Source organism: Python bivittatus, unplaced genomic scaffold (genome assembly GCF_059951505.1).
Source record: "Python bivittatus isolate LINGU-HERP-01145 unplaced genomic scaffold, Pbiv_v1 ctg000850_np1212, whole genome shotgun sequence".
NCBI lineage: Eukaryota > Metazoa > Chordata > Lepidosauria > Squamata > Pythonidae > Python > Python bivittatus.
The window spans coordinates 2,399,702-2,424,850 of NW_028277112.1; the positions used below are offsets into that span (position 1 = coordinate 2,399,702).

The 25,149-nt window shown below is 37.0% G+C and overlaps 1 protein-coding gene across 4 annotated transcripts in view; it reads left to right on the forward strand.

The window, feature by feature from the left end:
- PIK3R1 (phosphoinositide-3-kinase regulatory subunit 1) overlaps positions 1-24,323 on the forward strand; it is a 64,052-nt gene extending 39,729 nt beyond the window's left edge. For 2 of the 4 annotated variants that reach the window (XM_007431230.4, XM_007431231.4), the window contains 13 exons: positions 1,232-1,306; positions 2,148-2,279; positions 3,335-3,536; positions 3,650-3,729; positions 13,494-13,596; positions 14,088-14,186; positions 14,284-14,464; positions 15,218-15,343; positions 16,346-16,488; positions 16,609-16,785; positions 16,885-16,953; positions 18,029-18,199; positions 19,966-24,323. In XM_007431230.4, coding sequence (XP_007431292.1) covers positions 1,232-1,306; positions 2,148-2,279; positions 3,335-3,536; positions 3,650-3,729; positions 13,494-13,596; positions 14,088-14,186; positions 14,284-14,464; positions 15,218-15,343; positions 16,346-16,488; positions 16,609-16,785; positions 16,885-16,953; positions 18,029-18,199; positions 19,966-20,155 — 1,748 coding nt within the window. In that variant the 3' untranslated portion in view covers positions 20,156-24,323. Of the gene's footprint in view, positions 1-1,231; positions 1,307-2,147; positions 2,280-3,334; positions 3,537-3,649; positions 3,730-9,522; positions 10,029-11,987; positions 12,134-13,493; positions 13,597-14,087; positions 14,187-14,283; positions 14,465-15,217; positions 15,344-16,345; positions 16,489-16,608; positions 16,786-16,884; positions 16,954-18,028; positions 18,200-19,965 lie in introns of those variants that run through there. The other 2 variants (XM_025168560.2, XM_015888617.3) reach the window with 2 other exon arrangements.
- Positions 24,324-25,149: the final 826 nt, after the last annotated feature.

Consider the following 25,149-nt stretch of genomic DNA (forward strand, 5'->3'; position numbering starts at 1 on the left):
TCATTAAGTGAGACATCATGTGACCATGACTTGCGATTTTACTTCCACATTCTCCATTAACTCTGCTTTTTGGAAGCCAGTTGTGAAGCACACAAATGACAATTTCATGACTGTAGAACACTGCAAAGGTCATAAATGTGGCAGTTGGTCACAATGTTTTTTTTTTATACCATTGTAACTTTGAATGGTCACTAAACAAGGCAGTTGGTAAGCAAAGACTACCAGTACTGCTATAATTACAAAATAATGAGTGGAGGCTAACTGGGGCAGAAACAGTTTTGTCACTGTAAGAACAGTTTTCCCCATAGCCCAAACCAAAAGATAACTTCAAATAATGAGAGAGTGCTAACTAATGCAAGATTTCATTTCATTTCATTTCATTTGATGTCCTAAACCTAAGCCCTTCAGAAGCTACTACAAGAAATACTCTCCTGCAGTATTCAGTTCCTTTGCCTCACTACACTTGGAGACTTGCAGTACTGTCCACTTTTATTTGCTTATTAAACTTATACCCTGTCCTTTGTTTAGGAGCTCAGGGCAGCAGTCTTAGTACTCCCTTCCCCCATTTTCCACCTTAGTAACTAGTCAAAGATAGATGGAGCTGAGGAGAAGTGATTGGCTCAAAGTCACTCCGTGAGTTTCCATGACTAAGGGTAGACTTTGGTGTCAGTCTGGCTCCTTCTCTGCTCTTCTGTCTTGTGGGCCTTCTGCATGTCTCAAGTGATTGAGGGTCCTACACTATATAGGTGATGATCAGAACCCCCTCTTCCGTCTTCATTATTATACTGCTATAAATAGTTCTTTTAAAATTAAACTAAGCAACAGGAGACCCTAAATTGAATCAAGGTCTATTACCTTGGAAAATATCTCTTTCTCTTTCCAACCAGAGTTAACTGTAGTATTATTATGATGGTTAGAACTTTTGAAGAGCTTATTCCTCCTCAATATCTTTTCTAGGAACTCATCGTATGCGTTCAAATATTGGTTTGGTTTGGTTGTTGTTTTTTAGTTTTGTTATTTGTTTTGGTCTTTCTCAAAGTTAGGATTTTGGATATAAAACTAGATTAATAATGTTACACAGTCAAGAGTTTGCAAGAAAGACATACTGTCTCTGTACAGGAGAGATTGAGGACATCATTATACAAGAACATGGATGAAATGTAAACAACCCAAAGCTACAGGAGACTTTCAGGATCATAAAACCTAATCTGTTCTTTTTTCTTTTTTTAAGGTCTGGAATGTTCATCATTGTACAGGTCACAAGGGTCAAGCAGCAATGGTGAATTAAGACAAATTATCGAGTGTGGTAAGCACAACTATTTTCAGAAATCAAACAGGGTAATAATTTAATTTCACTGTAATTTGCTTTCGGATAACGATGCCATTTATTACATTCAAATTCCATTATGTGGGATGTATCAAATACTGTGGCAGAAATAGTATTTGGAATAGTCGTAGAGTGAAACCTTATTTAAATGGACTAACTGGAGGGGGGGGTGCCTGTTATTAATGATATTCCAGTAAATTGAAAAGTAAATCATAAGAGACCCAATCACAGCATCTCTGAAAATACCACCATCCTTACCAGTCAATAATAGTTTGCCTCTGTCATCTGTATGCAGAGGAACCCAGTCAGTCCATCACAGTAAAAACACATCATCTTTACAAATGTCTCTGTAAGCAGCGTCTAGTGTCCCAGCCCATCAAACTCACCTGGCTCAGGCAGCAGTAAGAAAAGGTTCAGGAGCCACTGGTAGCCACTGTCACATATTAGGATTTTCCACAATTTACTGAGTGGAAGTGGAAAGAAATGCTACAAAAAGTATTATATGGCAGGACTGTTTTGCACAGCATTCCCTTCCTAGAGGTAACTCTTGTGAGCTTTAAATGCAGGTACTGTTCAACACTGCCTGTTGTGGGGAGGACAAAGGAGAGTGCATCACAGCACAAACATTGCCCCTTTTGAACTTGTGTCATGAGGTCACACCCAAGCATGTAAAGGACAGAGCACACATTTCATCATTTTGATAAAACTTCAGGTTGCTGTAGATACCCATGCATCTAAATGCTGGTCTCCTTGAGTGAAGTTTAGCTCCTGGCAAAAAGATAACGCATAACATGTTTTATGTCTCTGTGTGTCTTTTTAGATGCTTCTACGGTGGATTTTGATGGAATTGAACTTCACATTTTATCAGATGCGTTGAAGAGGTACTTTCTCGACTTGCCAAATCCTGTCATTCCAGCATCTGTTTACAATGAAATGATTTCTGTAGCACAAGGTATGTGTGTGAATGTTTCTCTTGGTATAGAGTTAGGTTTCTGAGGATCCTTATTTTTACAGTGCATGGGGGGTTGTGGCTGTCCACAGAGGGTAGAGGGAGGCAAACAGTGTCACGTGCGTGATGCAAATGCTACAATTTATGTCACTGCATCAGACATGGCACTGGCACGATTATATCGTTTTGTGCATATCATTTTGGTTTGCTGTGGGATGCTGCTGATGGGGTTTGATTCTTTTTGCAGTATGAATAGAAGGACATTATTGTAGCTTCTTCCATTATATGATATACATAAGTTGGGATTATCCACAGCTCATCTTGTTTTCTGGCATGCATAGCTGTAGGATACACATGGGTGAAAATGTATGTGTAAATTACTAGCTCACCCTACATTTTTAGGTACATCTTAGAAACGTAATGTACAAAATAGATCTTAGTGTTAAGAACTCAGTGTAACTTGGCAAGTATAATATTTGTTCAAACACTGGTTAACAAATCAAGGATTCGTATGTAGAAAGAGCTAATTGTTAACTTTTTATCAGTATGCACAAGGTAAATGTATTAGAGTAGGCAAGATTCTGAAGTCCATTTGCAATTTGGGATGCAGTGCAATAAAGACATAGAGATAAGGCTTTGTCTCTTCGTACTGAATTCAGACCGTGTGGACTTAACCTTTTCAGTGGTGGTTTTCAAATTCAGTTGCTCATTACAGGGACAGGATACAACTTTCAAAGTTAGAATTGCATTTTTGAGACTTATCTGCCTCATCTCAGAATTACCCAGTCACGTGAGATACTACACAAAAGAGAGACTTCTTCCAGCATATGCTGAACATTTAGTGGTTTTCACCTAATTATATTTCTGTTTCACTTTGACTTTTATAGAGTTGATTTTTTCCCACCCATGCTTGCTTAATTTTTCACTGTCTTAAGGAAGGAAAAGTGTTTCAGTTTTTACTAAATGAATTAATGTCTTCCTGCAAAACTGATGCTTTTCCATGGCTGTTTAGAACAATTGCTGATGATTTCAAGCTGATAAGGAATTTTTTTTTCCAGAAGTACAGAACTCAGAAGAATATGCTCAAGTGCTAAAGAGACTCATCAGATCACCTAACATACCTCAACAGTATTGGCTCACACTCCAGTATCTACTTAAACATCTCTCCAGACTTTGCCAGGTCTCTACCAAAAACCCTTTAAATGCAAAATCTCTGGCTGAAATTTTTAGCCTTCTATTGTTCAGATCTCCAATAGCCAGGTAAGATGCATGTTCCTGAGTCCTGATAACTATAAAGATTTTTTTTCTTCCAATATCTATTTTATTTTCCTGTAATATATGGTCAGTGTTTTTTTTTATTTTGTTTTTTACAGTTCTGACAGTACTGAACAACACACAAAAATATTGGAAGTGTTAATTACAAGTGAATTGAATGAAAGACAACCTGCACCAGGTAAGAAAACACGTATTTTGGAAATTTTTTGAAGTTCTTGTTTTCAATTTTTGTTCTGTTTTGCAACCAGCGACTGCCACATTTTCTAAAGTTTATGTGGCATGGGGGATGCTTTTAAAAAATGGTATATTTATTTGCAGCGTGATTTTTTTGCTAATGGTATTTGCTGTTCTTTTGTTTATCTCTTTTTTTAGTTGATATGCAGGAAGGTTGTCTTTGTTTCTTTAAACTGTTATGTGTTTGTCATAATGTATAGAAGTGAAATAGCAAGGACTGTACTGAAAGTTGTTTATCTCGGATTAGTAACAGCTAGTGCATCTTGGCACAAGATAGTTCAGAGCTGTAGCACGTAACCGCCCACAAGCTATGTGGACAATAAAAACTGCCCCCAAGGTATCTGTGTGGTGTATTGGACTGTGTACAGTGGCAAAGCCGTTTCTCATGGTATGTAAAGGTAGTGAATTTCCTGCTAGTCTGGTTTCTGTATTTCACCCAAATATAGCTTCTGCGTGGACATACCCAAACTTAAAGTCAACGACATAGCCTTTATTAGTTGTTTTACAACAGTGTTGCAATGAGTGCATGTTTTATTGTGGATGTGGCTTTAAATGAATTGTCATATATATATTTATCATATTCTGTATTTACGAACACAACAGTAACTGCTAGTGGACTAGATATTAGGTGTAGCGCACTGGGAAGTAATGTGACTTGGATTCAAATAACTTCTCTGACATGAACTTTCTAGACAGTCATACAAAAGCTACAAAGTTCTTCCAGTGCCATCTTAAGACTGTTGTCTTGCACAATGGCAAAGAACTTGGTAAAATTAACAAGTAAAGCAAATGTATCCTGCTGATGATCTGAGTCCTCTGAATACCAATCCTTTTATAGCACTGGTGGCACCTCTCAAACACACACAAGGGGGACATCAGCAGATTTGGGGAAATCCTTAGGTTTATAGAAGCACAAAGATCTTTAAGGGGAAAAAAAACCTTATTGTATAACAAGGGAGAATGCAAACCAGAGGTAGGGCAAATACATGATGGAGTGCTTCAAATACAGGTAGTCCTTGGGTTAAGAATACCCGGTTTAAGGATGACCCATAGTTAAGAACAGAGCATATTGTAGCAAAATTTGAGTTAAATACACAATGATTCGAGTTAAATACACAATGGTTCAAGTTAATTACACAATACTACTTATACAGTATTATACAAGAATACTGTTCCAGCTTACATACAAATTCAACTTAGGACAGACCTTGGGAACAGAACTTGTTCTTCAACTGGGGACTACCTGTAATTGCACACCGCAATATTTTGTCTTTGGTCTCATCACTTTTATATTTTTGTTACTGATTTCCTTAAAGCCATCGGTCAGACAGGGATTGCCTAATATTTCAGCAAAAACATTTGTATCTGATACAATGGATCCCTTTCAGCACAAACACAATGCATGGAAAACATACTGCATTCAGAATTAACTCTCTTTCGAGAAGGATGCCATATTTCACGGCACAAAGATTTATCTGATTTTTCTGAGCATCAAACATAAACATTCCATTGTTTCATTTACTTGTCTGCAGAATGCTTTTCTTGAAAGCAGAACTGGGACTTGATTGATTTTAGAAAACAATGGTATTTTTACCAAGTTGTAAATACATTCTGTCTCTATCTTGATATTTGTATTCCAGATGCTAATAGTGACCTATAATCTAGAGGAATCTTAGAGATTATTGTGATGATATATGTGAAATAAGATTTTTTTTTTTTTTACTAGCCACTGGATATGAGCATAAAACTTAAAAGTAAGAGATCTATTTTAGTACACAGTAAATTAAGAAAAGCATACATAGTGGTTAGTCAAAAAACATGGACTAGTTAAACTGTATTGGCTATATTATGGGTGAAGAAAGCTTCTAATCTTACTTATTTTTAAATTTTATGTACAAATGGTTTTATGAGAACTTTGGCAAAAAGTGGGGGGGAAATCCCCTCCCCAAAGTTGAAACTATGCATATCTGTCTGGAATAAGCTCTTTTGAATGCAGTAGGACGTACTTTGTGTAAGTACACATAGGATGGGTCAAATTAGGTTAATCGAGCAGTGAAAAGAAGATATTATGGTAATTAAATGAGGACATGACATATTTTATAATAGAGAAGTATAAAGTGCATTATTGCTTTTATGTTACCCAAATCTCAGTATCAACATGAATCATAAGTCATCTGTGCTTAGAATCTAATCTATTTGACATTACATAATTACAACCCCTTTACTCAACTTGAAGCCAATTGGTATTACAATGTTTGTCCAGCAGAGGGCTCTCTTTTTTAGCGAATAATAACAACAAAGCTGCATACCATTTTTTACTAAATTCAGCACTGTACTTTCTATCAGAGGTTTCAGCTGTTTCTTTAATATAGGAGTTGTAGATAGAATCACTGAAGCAGCCATAGTTGAATGTTAGATCCTGTGTACTCATTCAATTTTTGCTTTGAGAATTCGGTCATCAAACATAATCTTTTCAAATGTCAAAATCCAGTCCTAGAAGTACAGTGGTACCTCTAGTTACGAACTTAATCCATTCCGTGACTCTGGTTGCAACTCGAGTTGGTCTCAAGTCGAGGTAAATTTCCCCATAAGGTTCAGTGTAAATATGGTTAATCCGTTCCACCCTCCAAATTTGGTCGCACCATGAGGCAAATTTCCCCATAAGGTTCAATGTAAATATGGCTAATCCGCCCTCCGAATTTGGTCGCACCCTGAGGTAAATTTCCCCCATAAGGTTCAATGTAAATATGGCTAAACAGTTCTGAAACATGTGCATTTTATTTTTAAACCTCAAAAACCTTCCAAACGCCACAAAACACACCACAAGCCTCACCGAACGTCTCCTTGCTACCGCAATCTCGCCCACAGGAAGCCGCGACCGCGTGGCAGCAGGGAAAATGGCCGCAGATCCGGTCCATAAGTAGAGGCAAGTTCGTAAGTAGAGGTAAATTTTTGGGGCCGGAGCTGGTCGTATCTTGAAAATTTCGTAAGTAGAGGCGTTCGTAAGTAGAGGTACCACTGTACTGCCTTTATAGCATTTAATAAAAGAGAAAAAAATGAAGCAGATTGCAAGCTGAACTCACAAGCTAGTCAGATCATTTAGTTCAGTGTTGTCCAAACTTGGCCACTTTAAGGTGAGTGGACTTCAACTCCCAGAATTCCCCAGCCATTCCCCCCTGGCTGGGGAATTCTGGGAGTTGAAGTCCACTCACCTTAAAGTGGCCAAGTTTGGACAACACTGATTTAGTTCCTCCGTGTGATGCCATGGACAGGTGAATGGATTTGCCCTCCTGTGTGTGCTGAGCTATGTAGAAGTGTTGCCTCAGGGAATGGAAGGACTAGACTGGGGCTACATTAAATATCACCTCCAACTATAACTGTTGGCACTGACTCCTGGTAAAATCCATGTATACAGGACAACAAACTCATGAATAGTTAAACATAACATGGAGCAATTCCTATCTTTGGGATGCTGCAATCCGTTTTTTATTACTGTAATCTTACAGTTATTTGGGGCAGGATGTAGCCTCTTACTTCTTCCTTCCTCCCAATAAAAGTTGGTCTGTAGCAGTTTGTGGGCTGCTAGGTACCACAAAGATGGATTGAGGATCAATAACATACTGTACTAATAGCTTCTGCAGGTTGCAGGTTTCCCACTCCTGATTAAAACCTTAGCCAAAATGGAGCCAAATATCTAAATAATTCGGCAGCTTCTAAGTAAATGGCAGCTTCTGCTATGAAAAGGGAACATAAAACGAGCACCCTAGTCATCTTGTTGCTGCCTCTGGTGAAAGTCCTAGTAGCTTATTACATCAGTGGTTATCCAGTTTTTCTATTGCCAAAAGCAAGATGCAAAATGTGTGGAAGAATAATGTTTCTAGAAAGCTTGTTTCTGTCCAGGATTTTCTTTTAATATAATTCATTTACTGCTGGATAATGGCAGACTATATGTAGGACAGAGTTCTTCCAAGTATTGCATGGTGGAGTGTTACAAAAGATGTTAAATATAGTTATAAGCAAACAGATTGTAGTTGAAGTTTAAAGGCAGTAGCATTAAAAAGCCTGCTCACTCTTGAGACTTGCTATTTTTTTTTTATGTAAGAAACAAATACGGTTGTCCAAATGGTTCTAGTTCTATGGTGGGCTGCAGTGGGAGCCCAGAAGGAAAAAGAAAACCAAATTAAGAGAACCAGAATGGAAAATTAGGTCTATTAAACTAGCAGTCATGCAGACATACAACCAGTTTGGCTGGAGGGCAGGAACCCATACGCATGATAACCAGTTTTAGGGAAGATATTGGAGGAGAATAATGATGCAAAGGATAATTACTACCCTATAACATCAGTCTTCTGTTGCCAATTTCAAGAATAGTTTGGGCATACCTTTTCCCTTGAATTATTTATTACGTTTGTGTATGTATATGCATCCATCTCCCTCCCTCCCTCCCTCCCTCCCTCCCTCCCTCCCTCTTTCTTTCTTTCTTTCTTTCTTTCTTTCTTTCTTTCTTTCTTTCTTTCTTTCTTTCTTTCTTTCTTTCTTTCTTTCTTTTCAAAAGTTACTTCCCACATTTCCTTCTCACAACTCCTACCTTTTAATATTCCGAGAGAGAACTGGCATATTGTATCTACTCTTTGCCTCCATTTCTTCTTCAGTATTCAAGCCAAAAGCATAGAGTCAGAGGACCAAGAGGTGAAAGTTTCTCTAGAAAGCAAAAGCAGCTGAGGAGCATGCTTCCTGTGGCATTCTCCTTCAGCAGCCATTATAACCCATATCATTCTCAACAATGCCCTGATTGAATGTCAAGAGCAGCAAGAGGGATATAAAGAAAGAACAAAAACAATGTTTATATTTCCAAAGAATACTCATCTCTTTGCCAAAAAAAAAAAGTCTTGTTCTTTCTTGAAGACAACCCAATAAAATCCACAAATGCTTATTCAGTAGTAAAATAAAATTGTGCCACAAGACTAATGGATTTATATATGCTTAGGTACTTAGGGCATCCATTGTTTTGGCTGATATAGGAACTTCTGCAATATCGCCCCCCTCCCGTGTTGTCAGGCTTAAAGAAGATTTCTTCTTTTAATGAAAATTTGTGGGTTCCGACATCCATTTATACCAATTGTAGGAGGGTAAACAATTTCTTATTCATTCTTTCTACACAGATACAGCGAAATGGATTTGATCAAATAAGATTCATGTCACAATCTTTATCTTGCACAGTGCTGTTGACCACCCTTGACCAAAATAATGTCCTTGTTTAGGACTCTAATTTATGGCACATCTGCTTGAGAACAAGCCCCATTGGACACAGTGGGATACACTTGCAAATAAAGATGCACAAGATTGTTCTTTATGTTATAAAAGCTCTGTGGAAGCTGAAGCTAGCAAGAGGTTGGGGAGGAGTTAGACTTTAAGTTGATTTTAAATTGACTCAGTGGTGTACAGCTTCATCTGAGGAGTCCTCAGACAGCACCTGTCATTGTGACCCATTGGAAGGTGGTGTAGTGAATGCTAAAGAGCTTCTAAATTTGTGGGCTTTTCGAGGCACAAAACTTTACAAGGATGGCTTTCATTCGATCTCTCCCCCCCCCCCGAACTAGCTTAGCCACTTCCTGTATTTGGCTGCTCATAATGCTTTTCTTGACAGTCTCCTTCAACATTGCACAGAGCAGCTGGTTATAGAAACTGTTTTAAGGCTACTTACAATGGTCTTCTCATTTACTTAGCTAAAATGAGACCGGTTAGTCTTGCATTGGCCACTTGTTAGCCGATGACAACTCTGACTTTGACTCCAGCTCCCCTCCCCCACCTGAAATCCCTTGCTCAGCAAATATTTGAACCTGCCCAAGTTAATCATGAAACTGAGATCTTTATCTCGGAGAGACGTGCAAGCTACAGAGGACTTTTTTTTTTAAAAAGAAAAAGCCTGCTAAATTCAGTGATGAAACAGAAATGGGCCGATAGTCTTAGCAGGCACAGAGATTGATTCTTTCCAAAGGCAAAAAGACGTGGAGCTTTCTGATTCTACCTACTGCAGCTTTTTCTTCTGGATCTACGAAGCAGAAGAATTTATTACAGTTTTGGAAATACTTCTTCCTGGTTGTTTCATAGAAGATTTGAATCCAAGGAAAGGCTGATTTAATTTTTATTTTAATCTGTGAAGCTCAGCTAAGACCTCATTTAATCTGGAATTTTCAGATTGTGAAATACAGGGGTGAATGTGTGCCATGCATAGTATACAAAGTAAGTAATCCTTGATTTAATTTGAAGTAATGAGAGAGAGAGAGATTGAATCTTTACAGGAAGGAACTCTGTGTGTGTGTGTGTGTATGGATGTACGTATATATGGATATCTCTCAATCTATATCACAATTAGAATTATATGCTGCAATCAAGCAGATTAGATAGTTACGCTTTAATAGTCAAAATGTGCTTTAATTAAAGTTGATACCTGTTCAACATATGCTGGAACTATGGAAAATCACCGGTTTGTCAGAATCTTGTTCTTTCTGGTTTGTCACGTGATGTCATAGCAAGCTAGACTAGTTTGGGTTAAGCAGTAACCTGATCATACAAGTGCAACTGTCCAGAATTTAGCCAATAGTAAAATCATGGTGAGAAAGTCCTCTTCTCCCACCTGTACAAAAGTACTTTGTTGAAAGCTATTTTGGGAAAATACAAAAAGAGAGAGAGAGAGAGAGATAACTGACTGATAGTTAGCAGTGTTGCTTTATGTCTCACATAACCTATGTAAGCAATGCGCTTTGGCGACAGAGCTATTTGGATAGCAGGTGGGCTAAACCCTGAACTTCACTATTTGAGCTTGTGTCTGGGATTCTCTGAAGTGTCCTGTTACTTGAAGCAAGAGGAAGGAATCTCTGGAGCCTGACCACCTTAACTGGAGAGGGTGGGAAAACGGCTTCAGGATGGGCTTAAACATGGTTGTGGTAGGGTAATGAGTTTGTACATGCGTTTTGCCACTCTTGGTGCCATAAGCATGCAGTTACAAAATGTTGGTTCTTTCAGAGAATAAAAAGGGTCACAAGATTATTCTTATGTGCAGTGCTTTGAAGGTAAAAATGTTTATTCGTGGCTTGTTGCAGGACACATCCCATAACAATAGCAGTGCAATCATTTGTGTGGCAATATTTGTACTATTGAGTTCAATACTCTCCATGTCTGGCCTTCATTTGTGGTACTGTGTTATATATTCAGGATACAACTGCATGATGAATTCTGTCATATGGGGGATTTTTCTAAGGCTTAAGAAGAAAAAGAGCTTTGTTTTTGTTTGCTTTAGTTGAGAGATTTTTCAGGGCTTAAGAAAACATGAAGTCTAATAAACTGAATATTATCACAAAGATCTTGTTTAAGAATTGCAAAACTAGCAAATTATGGAATCGGGTCAACTAAATCCATGCAAACCAAGTATATTGAAAGACCATTCTCCCAAACATTTATTGGCTGGGAAGTCAGATAACAGGTAATGGTTTGGTTTTCCCCTTACTGCAGCCTAGGCTTTTTTGTTCTTCATTTAAAAAATAAAGCTAATTGGAATGTTAGCCCATAAAGCTGAGACTTCCAATTGAAATATTTTGTGAATAATGACCTATGCCGATCCTGCTTGAAAACAAATGACATCCTGAAAACATTTTATTAGGACAAAGCCTCTTCTAAACCAAATGTCCATAAAATGGGCACTGGGCAATACCTTTTGCGATTTCTGGCTTCTCTGTTTTTCTTCAAAAGCACCGCCATGGCTTCGGAGCACAACTAAACAATGCACTGATATTGCACTGCTGGGTCCAGGAGGGAACAGCTCCCCGTCAACCAAGAATCCCACAGTAGTGAAAGAGAAGCGCCCGGCTGCAGCGTATCACCCTTTGTCAACCTGCCAGCAGTGGAATGTACCAAACGCCAGGCAGAAAGGATTAAGGGGGAGGGGAGATTCAGTGTAAACTGAGAAACCCGCTCCGTCTTTTTTAATAAATAAGATCAGGAGCCGATCATTAGTGCCTGCTCTTTCTGAAATGACAATTGTTATAAGATTAACAATGAATAGCAAAAATGATGAAATAGGAGTGGTCCAGTGACATTATTTTTGACATGATTGGCTGGGGATTATGATGTAATAGGTTACAGTGCAGCCCCTTAGAGGTTTTAAAATGAATTCCAAGACACCATTACAAAGAGATCCTGACTGTTTCCTTTTAACTGAGCTTTCTTGCTGAAAGTCATACAAATGTACAACACAGTCTGGAACATGGAAGAATTGGATCTAGAGTATCCTAGGACAGATGTAAATTGTGGTACAGACTTGATTTTTTACATAGAAATGGACCCACCAGGTAATGGTAATACTATACTGCAGCATTATGATTGAAAAGGCAAGCAGATTCTGGATGTTACAGTAGCTGTTGTTAGAGCAGAATCAGATGTTTAGGAGGAATTTGTGATATTGTTAAATTGTGTTTAATGCACAGGAAAAGGAGTCAGGAAGGGGGTTTGTGCAAATTTCTTTTTTCCTTGCTAGATGAAACTGCAATTGTCATGTGTTTCTGTTTTAGTTTCTTCTCTCACCTGTAGGTCTGTTATACAGAAAAGGTGATCCTGTTTTCTGCATCACGATTGACTCAGAATGCAATCAGAGGGCTTTTTTCTTAAAACAATGCTGGCATTTAAAATTGTTAGACACTGTTAACATTTATTAGACGTGATCCTTTTTATTTGCAAGCATTTAGCACAGGATAAGCAGATTGTTGCCTTTCCTTAAGCCTCTGAAAATGCAGTGCTCATTTTGATTTATGTGTTTCATAAATGTGTTTGGTGGACAAAGGCATGAGTGAACTTAAGGGGTGAACTTGCTTGATGTTTATATATTTTTAAATCATAACCCCCTTTAGCTGGTAAGCCAGGGAATGCTGCAGTATCTTCTTTGCCACCCACGGGTGTACGTACGCAGCCTTGACATTGAGCAACAGAGATGTGGTTTGAATCAATCTTGCCATTTGGAAGAGTTTTATCCTATAGACTGCTCAGATTAAGACAAGGGATATCTGGGTCACGGATTGGTTCCTTAAAGTGTTTTGGGGCAGCTCATTATGAAAAAAGGCATAAGAAACCCAGCTGATGTCCTAAAACATATAGCAGTACTGATAATTTGCTGATTTGTTCTTAAACCACAGCAGGACTGGAGTTGGATAGCAAGGCAATTCCTCCTGGGCAATTAAATTGGGGGAGGAGGGCTTAAAATATAATTGCATTATATAAAGTGATACACAAAGAAATTAATACAAAGGATGTGGCATGAGGAGGAGACTAACTTCAGTTTATATATTTGGAAGTCTAAATTGTGTTCTGTTTTAGATGGAGGGGGGAGGAGCTCTTGACTGGCAGCCTAAGGCTGTCAGATAACAGAGGCTGCAGTCTTGTGCACATTTACCCAGAAAAAAATCACATCCAGTACTGATAAATTAGTATCGTTTTTTTTTTTTTTGCTAAGGAATTAATTTTGTATGCATGCCATTTGGACTGCTAGGAGACAAGTTGAAAAATACAGCAGATTCCAAAAAAAAAAAAATGAAAATCCAACTTGCAATAATTTAATAGATGTAAATTAAACGTGGTTTCATTAAAGCATTTAAAATTGTATTGCCTGCAGGCTACAGCTAAGCTAAATGTTTTTTTTTTATATCTATTGCATTGCAGCATTGCCTCCAAAGCCTCCAAAACCCAACACTGTAACAAATAACGGTATGAATAATAACATGTCTTTGCAAGATGCTGAATGGTACTGGGGAGATATTTCAAGGTAAGAGAAAGAAGATACCTTTTATCTTGGTGATTGTACATACATGTACTTAGCCTGCACTATATTGTGGTAGCTTTAAAACATTTGTACCACAATTTCCAGTTGCACAGGATTTAAAACATTTAAAAGTATGTGGACACTTACTAGAAATAAAAAATATAGATTCACCAAACATTTTGTGCTAATTTGATGTAATTGCAAGCATATCCAGAGTAGGTACATCTACTTTTTTACATCTAAAACTCATTATGTTAATACACAAGACTAGAAATACAAAATGTATCTATCCTTTTTACTTTTTCTTTTACATATACAAGCTACCATCAGACTCTTCCACAATACAATTTTTTGAGCAAAAAGAACAATTCCATTAGAGTAACTGAAAGATCCCAAATGCTTACCTTGCAATCTGAAAAGATGAGGAAAGTTGTACAAAGGACTGCTCTTTCTTGAAGAAACTAAACCTGAGGTTGCTTTTGGTTCCCTAATAGGGAAGAAGTCAATGAGAAACTTCGTGACACTGCTGATGGTACATTCCTGGTACGAGATGCCTCCACCAAAATGCACGGGGACTACACTCTCACACTAAGGTAAAAACAGCTGACTCAGGTAGTATCTTCACATCGTATTACAGAAGAAAAAAAATAATTATGAACATAGCTGAATCTTTTTTTCTGAACTTTACAGGAAAGGAGGAAATAATAAATTAATCAAAATCTTTCATCGAGATGGGAAATATGGTTTTTCAGATCCATTAACATTCAATTCTGTGGTTGAGCTAATAAACCACTATCGGAATGAGTCTTTAGCTCAATATAATCCAAAACTGGATGTAAAATTACTTTATCCAGTATCCAAGTATCAACAGGTAACATATGTTTCTGTGTGTGTGTATGTGTGTGTGTGTGTGTGTGTGTGTGTATGCATATATATTTCTCTTCTCTTTCTGCTGCATGAATACTAATAAATTACATTTTAAGCCTTAAATTATTTTGTAAGACATGGGAACTCAAAATGATTAATAATATTAATGCTGTGGAAATTACACTGAAATGCTGCAAGCAATTCTTAATTTAAAAAATAGTTTGTTCATTTTATTAGAAGCAACCTCTGGGCTCCTGCCTAGAAGAAAAATCTCATGCCATAAAATGGCATTTACTAACTAAGGTACCCAAGGATGCTTTTCTTTGTTTTCACAACTTGAGAGCTAATACAGCTTCACACCTGGAATATGTGTTAGCATGAAAATTACCTTTCTACTGATAATTAGGAGCTAATTATTTGTATAGTAAGCCAAATTCCACAATGACCACTATTAACTTTTAGTAGCAAACAAACAAAAATGTATTTTGTGGTTCATGTACAATAACTTACTTCATTTGATGAACTCATAAATTTATTCCACAGCGAGGAATTCCAAGAGATGTCCTGGACTCATGCCTGTGGTGGCAGCATTATAAGTAATGTTTTCTGTCCTGTGCAGAAATCATTCCACAAGCTTTAGGATGATCATTCTTTTGCAAATTATAAACTTTGATTGATTACTGTTTTATGAAAAGTATTAATGCTGTAGGAAACTCTGTGTTCATTGAATGTATTTCCATGTTATTTATCCTCCTAGGATCAAGTGGTTAAAGAAGATAGCATTGAAGCTGTTGGAAAGAAATTACATGAATATAATATTCAATTCCAAGAAAAGAACAGGGAATATGACAGACTATATGAAGATTATACAAGAACATCTCAGGTTAGCAGTGTTGAATGTCAACTAGAATCTAAAATGTAAGGTGTTTCATCCAGCAGATCCATTAATCCAGTAAAACTCAGGTTTATGGAGTTTGGAGGCTAAATCATGACCTTTCAACTTCAATTAAAAAAAAATGCATGGTTTGAGGCAAGGCTGGGATTGATTAATAGTGCTAAACCATCAACATATTACTGAAGTATTGCTGCAGTCTCCAGCAGTAACTTCAGCAGTAAACCAGTAATAAACCTTTTCTTTAAAATCAGGCAGGTTATAACCACAGAAAATCTAACCAGTGGCTTAGATTAATTACTATTTAGTTGAAGTGTTTGCACTGTATGGTATATATTGTAAATCATGTCCATATAAATGCACATATGTAGACCTGTATAAATTGTGGTAGTGCAGTGATCTAAAGAACTATTTCAAGTATTTTGAAAGCGATTCCTCTAAGATATTCTTTGAATGCTTCATATACTGTATACATTTTATGTATAGGATAGATTGTTTTTGAATGGCAATGATTTAAAAAGTAGTTTCCATATGATGGTAAATGAAGTGTCTACAACTCAGCCAGAGAAGAGCTATAGGGGTAGCAAATGCTTTGTGAGATAGTACATCCTTTGCAAGCAGAATCTCCTAGGTTCATTCCATGCTATTTCCAATTAGGCCTGGAAGAGACTGTAAACCGGTGTTTCTCAACCTTGGCAACTTTAAGATGTATGGAGTTCAACTCCCAGAATTCCCTGGCCAGCATGTATGGAGTTGAACTGCATACATCTTAAAGTTGCCACAGTTGAGAAATACTGCTGTAGACTAAAACCTTGGATAGCCACCACTTATTAAAAAAGACAATACTGAGCTAATAAGTGCTATAGAAGACATCTTTTTTGAATTCTTTTCTTTAGCAATACTTTTTTTTTTAATCATATCGTAAAAGTGCTTCAGGTATAACACAATTAGTCACTCTTAAAGTATTGTTAAACACTTTTTTCTTCTGTCCAGGAAATCCAAATGAAAAGAACTGCTATTGAAGCATTTAATGAAACCATAAAAATATTTGAAGAACAGTGCCAAACACAAGAAAGATACAGCAAGGAATATATTGAAAAGTTCAAACGGGAAGGGAATGAAAAAGAAATACAAAGGTTGGTTAGCAGTGTTTCAAAAGTGTATATTTTAATATATAAAAGTCTTCAGAAAAACTGGAAATCAGAATGGGGTGTAAAATATGGCTACAGTTGAACATGCCAAATTATTTTCTCCAGAATTATGCACAACTATGAAAAGCTGAAATCTCGAATCAGTGAAATTGTGGACAGTCGACATCGATTGGAAGAAGACCTGAAAAAGCAAGCTGCAGAATATAGAGAAATAGACAAACGCATGAACAGCATTAAGCCAGACCTTATACAGCTTCGAAAAACCAGAGATCAGTACTTGATGTAAGTAGTTGTAAATTCCAGCCTTTTAAGTGCACTTCTTCCAGTTGAGTTTCTGTGAATGTTATCTTGACCAACTGTGTTTTCAAAACTGCTTTCTAGGTGGCTGACTCAGAAGGGTGTACGACAAAAGAAATTGAATGAATGGCTTGGCAATGAAAATTCAGAAGAGTGAGTATCCAAAATTTTTCTAAAGATAGATGTTATCTCAGATTCTGTGTATTGCATTTTTAATAATTGAGTGTAAATCTTTATAAATCTTCTTATAACATACATGTGAATATTACAGTATTTTTATCAACCCAAGATCCTAGCTTGTGAACCACAATTTTTCTGCCTAAGAATTAAATCCCCATTGGAGATCAAAAGATATCTAGAAGTAGTAAATTAAACTTCTCCTTCTGTCATTGCATTGATGGCTAAAGTTGGTAATCCATCTAAAGATCAGCATGATTCAGTTTTTCTTTACACCCAGTTCTTAAAATCCATGTGCAAACTAGAATTATAATTCTGGCTACCTACTGATAACTTTTCTAAGCAGAAAATTCTGTAGCCCTATTATGTTCAGTAAAGAATAATTTCCTATAGGGATTCCTTGCATACAAAGCTCAATTCATCAATTTTAGCAATGTACAGAGAGCAGAAACATGAATGTGGTACTTGTCTATAGCTCTTTAAAGCAGCTGTATCTTTTCCTGGGATTGTGCAGCTGTCTTGGCAGCTGCAGGTGATTCAGGAAAAGGACACTGCAGCATTAAATGCAGAAGGGTAATATACTTGTTTCCTCATGTGGTTTGAAGCATTTTTTTGAAATCAAACCCTAAGTATTGCACAGTCCTACTTATTTTAAGTGATCTATTCTTTTCCAGAATTTACATTTATGTTTTCTAACAGTTTTAACCTTAACTATTTGGAGCACGTGAATAATAAGACCCGCTTAATAAGTTTTCATTGAATTGCTGCTGAATATTCCAAAATATGTAATGTATTAAATCAGCAAAGTAAAAAGCAACATTCAGTTAGATTTATTTTTATAAATCTAATAAGGATGGGTGGATGGGGAGAGAGAGAGACACACACACACACACACAGTGAGTCAACCTATATAATATTGACTTCTCTGAAAACTTATCAACAGGCCTTATAATGGGCAAAATCACCTTGGGTCAAACAGTTTGATTTCGATTTTGTTACAAATTCTTTTATTATGCTTGGTCTTTAACTATTTTATGTTGCTTTTGAACAGCCAATACTCTATAGTAGAGGATGATGAGGATTTGCCTCATCATGATGAACGTACATGGAATGTTGGAAATATCAACAGAAGTCAAGCTGAAAATTTATTACGTGGAAAACGAGATGGAACATTCCTTGTTCGGGAAAGCAGCAAGCAGGGTTGCTATGCCTGTTCTGTTGTGTATGTATTCATATGTTTACCCTGTTTCTTCAGCAATGAATAGAACTCCCCCATTCCCTCCCTGTGATGATTAACCAAAGCTGAGATTCATACATCTGATTGGATTGTCCTTCAGAGGATTATTGTACTGGTTTTATGGCTTGAAATACTTGGTATTGAAGTCTTCGTAACATGGGCAACAGCCTTTCAGCAGTTAGGTGTTGTGTTGGAGAGAGCAAGGGGTTCTGAGACCCATAAATTGACCACCTCACTTCAGAATATGATAGGCCATAAATATAAATATTCTTTGCAAAGAATGTTTAATACCAGATTACAGGTAGTCCTCGGGTTACAACGGTGGTTGGGACTGGAATTTCCATTGCTAAGCAATGATATCGCACTTTACGACCACATTGCTTAGTGACAGCAATCCTGGCAGTCCTGGTTGCCATTGTAACCCCAGGACCACATGGGTTGTTAAGTAAGGACCTCATGTGACTGCAGCGTGGGAAGAGGTGAGAGTCCCAGGCAAGCAGGGCAGTAGGTGAGAGCTACAGGCGGGCAGGTAGGTGCTGCAGGCAGACACTATGGAGTATGTGCAGGTGCCGTGGGTGGGCACCACAGGCAGGCGCTACAGAGCATGGGCAGGTGGGTGGGTGGGCACCACAGGCAGATAAAGTGGGAGCTACTTGCAACCTCCTGCCAGCTTCACCATTGTCTTTGCTTGTGGGAAGGTTGTAAATTGTGATCACATGACTATGGGACATTGCAACCGTCATAATTGCGAGCCAATTGCCAACTGCCCAAATTGCAATCATGTGGCCGTGGAGACGCTGAGATGGCCACAGCTTCACGGACCGGTTGTAATTCCCCCTCATTCAGTGCCATCATAACTTTGAACAGTCGCTGAACGAGTGGTTGTAACCCAAGGATTACCTGAATTTGTTCCACCCACCTACTCTAGCTAACTTTATGTTTATCCACAGTATTCCAGAAGAGATCCAACTGTATCTCTATTTTGTAATGTTCTACTCTCTCTTAAGCATTTGTTTGCATGAAATCATACATTTTAATTTTAAATGTCCACCAAACCCTGCCTAGTGTTCCACACATAGGGGCTAATTTATTTCTAGCTGACATTAATTTGTATTCTTTCTTCATGTTTAAATTGGTTTGGTTTTGGCTTTGGCTTACTTAATAACAATAGATTCTGTAAGCCCCTAGGGGCTGTATGCACTTGGATTCCCCTCCACTGATACAAGGTTCTTATATTCAGTAGAGGCTTTGGTCAGCAGAATATGATGGTTTTCAGCAGTTTTGTTCCATTCCACTCAGACTCCCATTGCAGTTGCTAAAACTCTTTGGAGAATTGGGAAATTCTTCAAAGCAAGAACAGAGTTGTGGGGTGAGGAACAATTGACAAAACTGCTTCTCTTCCTACTGCTGATAGAGAGAATCTTCCATCAGCCAAGGGGACCAATTTGCTACAAAACACTGGTAAATATGAACAGCACTGAAATCTCAGACCTATAAGAATTATTTGGAATTATACTGGAAGAGTTACAGAGAAAGAGGCAACTTTATCTACTTATGATGGAAGGACAGAGCAATATGGTATTAATTGATTAAATGAAACAACGATAGGGTTACAGTAATAATGAATCAAAGAATATTGATCATGGATATATAATAATATAATAAGAATAATGGATCAAAGAATATAAAGAACAAGTTATATAAGCAAATGTCTGCTAGCAACATTTTAAAAATCCTTTTTTTCCTTTTAGTGTGGACAGTGAAGTGAAGCATTGTGTCATCAACAAAACACCTACTGGGTATGGATTTGCAGAGCCATATAACTTGTACAACACGCTGAAAGAACTGGTGCTACATTATCAGCATACATCATTAGTGCAGCACAATGACTCTCTCAATGTCACACTAGCCTATCCAGTTTATGCACAGCAAAGGCGATGAAGATGCTAATCCTTTGGGGTTGTCTCTTTTTATTAAATACCCACAAAGTTAATTCGGCAGTCTTGAGGCTTCTGGGTAAAGAAGGCTTTTGAGTTGGAGCTAAGGCGTCAAAGCCTTCAGATGGAACTGAAGCTTTCTTCACAACCGCAGTAGGAGAGGTCACAGTTGAGAGCTGTGGACACACATTTCTAATCTAAAGTGCTTTTTAAAAAAAACTAAGCAAAAGTAAAAATGCAGCAAAAGAGAGAGAAGTGCTACATCTGTCTCCCTGCAGGGACATAGAGGCCTTTAACCATGGTGCTTGTTGACCATCCCTTTGAAGCTTTACAAGCTCTAAAGCTGGAACTTTGAAGACCCCAGCGTGCAGTGGGGGCCGTGTAAATGGCAGCAGGATTTCTCAGTCATGACTTCGATGGTGCGGTGTGCGGTGTGCAGTGGATGAAGTTGCCCGACATTGTGGATTGCTGATTTTCTGGTGAACGATATGTAGCAGAACGGCACTTTCAATTTTAAGGGACACTTTAAGTCTCTGACAGGGTGTTCGTTGGAGAAATGAACATGGTAATAAAAGTGCCAGGAAGTGTTTTTGTTTAGACATTTAAAATCCTGTTTTAAGATATTTAAGACTGAAGAAAACTGGACTTTTATGACAAACAATATATAATATGTACATAGTTCGGGATGACTAACTATCATAGATGGATACTGTCAGTACCAAACTCATTCTATTCATTTTTTGTTTGGGTTTTTTTTTCCCCCCAAAAGCCGAATCCTTACACTGCTATGCAATACTTCATTTTCTATAGGCTATATTTGTTTCATGTGTAACTAAAGGATAAGCTGTTTCTATTTTTTTTTCTTTGTCATCTCAACATGTTTTCTTAGCTCATATTTTTTGTGTTAATTTTCATGTTGTCTTCTTTCTCTCCCTTTTTTTTTAAAAAAATGTACAGGTTATTGGCAAAAGTTGGCTTCAGAATTAAAACTATGAACTATTTTAACAGGGTTTTTTCCCTTTTTGTAGCATATTGGGCTGCTAGCTCAAGGTTACAATTCAAGATTAATTTCTCAGCTAAATATTTTGTTGGGCAGTGCCTGATAAGCTTAAAAGCTGCTTTATTCAATAAAAATAAATGACTATTGCAAAAATATCACTTGAGTCCAACAATATTGTTTGAAAAATATCTTCACATTATGGTATCCACTATATTCAGTTTTTAGATCACTGTCTTGATTGTGTTTTAGTGGAAAGAAAAGGCTTCTATTCTACTTTGAATGTTGCCGATAAGCAGGTGAAAAACATTGACTACTAAAATACCAAATTTAATCATTCAGAGTAATCTGTCATGTGTAATTTTGAGCAACCATTCTAGACACTGCATCAAGATACATTTTGCATCCCATGGAAGAATTGTTTTTCAGTTACTGTTTAAATGTATACAATTAGGTATACATTTGGCTTTTACATTTCATATTGTTTTGAGTAACAAAACCAGAATAATTTTAGGAAGCTCTATCTCTGTGACACCTAACTCCCAGAATTAATTTGTTACTTTTATATTTTAAATGAAGGTAAAAATTAAAAAGTCATCCAAAAGGACAAATAAATCAGGTACCCATATAATTAAGTTAATGAAAGAAATATAAAACCTCAGTGTTACAGTATTGAACCAAATTCTACATTTCTTGACCAACACAATAAAAACCATGGTTGTGTTTTATAGTTTTACAGATTAATGTTAAATAACTCTGGAAGACTTTTATATAGTGAATGAGCAAAAAGAAAATGGATCATATGGAAGAGCTGTTTATGGCTTCAACCCCATAGGCAATCTGTGCTTCTAAAGAGGCATTAAAAACTATTGTAGATGTATTTTTATTGTTTGGTAACACTATGAATAAATTAACTTTAGTCCTCTTGTTTTTATTTACCAGTCTATTTTATATTGGAAGCATTTGTTTAGAACTTATTGACTTTGCTTTCCTGAGGAATGTGCAGACTCAAGACCCTTTAAAAGCCAATGGGGATTTTACAAGCTTAAGAGAGCTCACTAGGGCTCTGCTTGTAGGCTGTAAGCAGTAATCCCCTGGTGTTTAGTCTCACGAAAGTCAATGGAATTACTCCAAGATCTACTCAAAAGGAAGTAGACTGAAAATTGCATTTTATTTCATAGAACAAAGATCAAGCCAAATGTATGCCAATTTTAATCAGTTTGTTTATTCTTCCCACTAGATTTTTCAAGAGGGGGAAATCTGCATTTTGCTCTGATTATTGTTCTTGAAGGGCAAATTATGACCAGTCACTGAATAGCAAGTAATTTACTAAAATGCACTTTGTGAGAGAGAGAGAGAGATGGATGTGCATCATCGGGTCCTACACCTGATTGGTCATCATCTAATTGGCTCTATCAGTTCTGATTACCTCTAGGTCCCTTTGATGGGGAAAAGATGGGGCCTAGCTTCTGTCCTCCCACGTTAAAGCCAGCTGATCAGCACTTTTCCATTTACCGTTTCGTGCTGTGCATTGTTGGTATTCTGTTGGGAATCATGCGAGCAGCCTCTCTAGAGCTAAGTTAAATATAGTGATCAAGCCTTGAGAACTGCATGCGCAGGACCCTTGTTAATATATGGTTACCAATCCAACCATCAGTGCATACACAAAACAATTGTGTATGCGTGTCCCTCTCTGAGGATGCAGAGAGACAAACCCAAAACTTCTGAGCTACAACAAGAACATAACAGGGCTTATAAGATATGAACTACCATGTTTATACCATGAATACAGCTACTTCAGACAAAACAAGTTATGGATTCTGTAACTTGAGGCTTAGTTTTGTGGTTTTGATGTACTTCTGTATATGTATTTGTGAAAGAGAGAGAGTGTATAAATGGGCCATGTTCTAATTGCAGTTTTCAGTGAATCTAAGCGCGTAGTGAAACTTTTCTCCAAATTTCCCAAGTCTCTAAGCCTGGAAGGAAATAAGCTGACAGGGTTTTTCAGGGCTTTTATTAGTATTAGTGTCAACAATTACCCTAAGAATTCTCTAATCCATTTTATTTTTTGTTAAAGGAAATAAAATCATTGGAAATGTTAATAAATTTAATTCAGAAAATTAAAATTTTATTTTATAAATGATATCTGAATGAAGAGGAAGTTTGCTGTACATGCAATTCTTGTATTAAAGTCAGCATATTTTAACTTCTCTTTTATTGAAAAGAAACATCCAAACTTCTTTTGTTTCCCCTTCTAACTAAAGCTTCACTAATAAAAACATTGGTGATACATGGATGCATGCAGGCTAGACTGGGTGATAAAAGAAAAATCCCAGTGGCAAACAACGTCCAAATTACTGTCAAGAAAACTACTGTATATGGTTGTGTCCAGAATGTCACCAGGAGTCACACTGGACTCATTGGAGAATTGACCTTACCTTATTTGAGGTATATAGAGCTTGGAAAAGATCATGTTTCTACAATTTGTTTTAATGTGTAAAGCCAAATCTTATGTTTCAGTGTCAGCTGTTATGTAGAAAAAGTTGCTTTGTCTTGTAGTTAACAATGAGCTATGATGCTTGGGGGAAAAATATTGTGATGTTTTTCACTGGGGAGAACATCAGTTAGATTTAACACAGTGCTTTGCTATGCATGGTATTCATTTGGGAAAGCAATTCCAATGGTGACTTTTATTCAGGATTGCTTTCAAAATGGGCGATTCCAAGCACAATGCCTCCCATGGGACATGGCTCAAAATGCAATATTTTTAGTTTTTGTACAAAATAATTTTAGTAAAAACTGATGAAACAGGCCACATACAAAATTAGAGAAGAGCTACAATGCCATTTGTCCCTATGAGACTGCATTAGCTGCCCAAAATGCTGCTATTTTTATTCTTAGTTTCTCCCCTTAAAAAAAATAATAAGCTCTATTTTGTTAAATGTCTTTAAAACATTAAAAACTTCGTTTCTATTTTTTTTAATTTTTTTTTTTTTAGGGAGGCAGAGGCTAAATGGGTGTTGCACGTTGTCTTTAAAAGGCAATATTAACAAATGCGCCTCCTTAAAAAAATGTTGTTGGCTTTCTGAAATTGATGGAGCTGTGTCCTGTTTTTAAGTTGCTTTAAAAATTGTACTAGGTCTTCAACATGAATAAAGATTGTTTTGAAACTGCATTTTATGTGTTAACTGCTCAATAATAAGTGAGGGGTTTTTTTTTGTCTTTCTCATATTTATGATTCACAGGATTCTCCCTTCCCTCCAAATTCCAAATATGAGGGAGAAAATAACTCACTGATACAACAATCTTATCTAGACCTAAGAACCTTCTCAAAGGTCACACTATGGTGCAGGTCTCCCCATATCATCCTACCTCATCAGGGAGAGCTGTAACTTCCTGTTGACTTTGCCACATCGGGCATATTTCAACACTAATACTGTCAAAACGGAGGTGAGATGGGAGCATTTAAGGAAGACTTGGGATATTTTGTCCCATAGCAAAAACCCTCCAGTTCCCTTGAATGTTGCCTTCTGCCAAAAATCACTATCCCTAAAAAGGGTGCATTTCTGTTATGCCTCTTTTCCACTTATTAGTGTGAGCACAACAGATTTAAGATTTAACTCTTCTTCTGCCATAAATTCTCCCCTGTTCTTTTTGACACCACAATAGTTTGAAAAACCCCAAAGCACGATATGTGTTATCTTTTCATTTTGGGTATAATATTATGGTATTATAGTACAACCATGTTCACCCAAATGAATTTTGGATAAAACAAATTTATTCATATTTCAAGTTTTTGCTTTTTTTTTTTTTTGCTCTAAAAGCATGACTTAGATCTAGAAGCTATGTATCCTATTAACAATGGGATATTACACTTTCCTAACCCTTTTTGATATTTTTCCAACCCTTTTTGAAATGACAATTTTTATCATTTATAAACATGATAAATTGTTTTTGAAACTTGCAAATTGCCGTACAAATTGTATATAACATGAAGACTA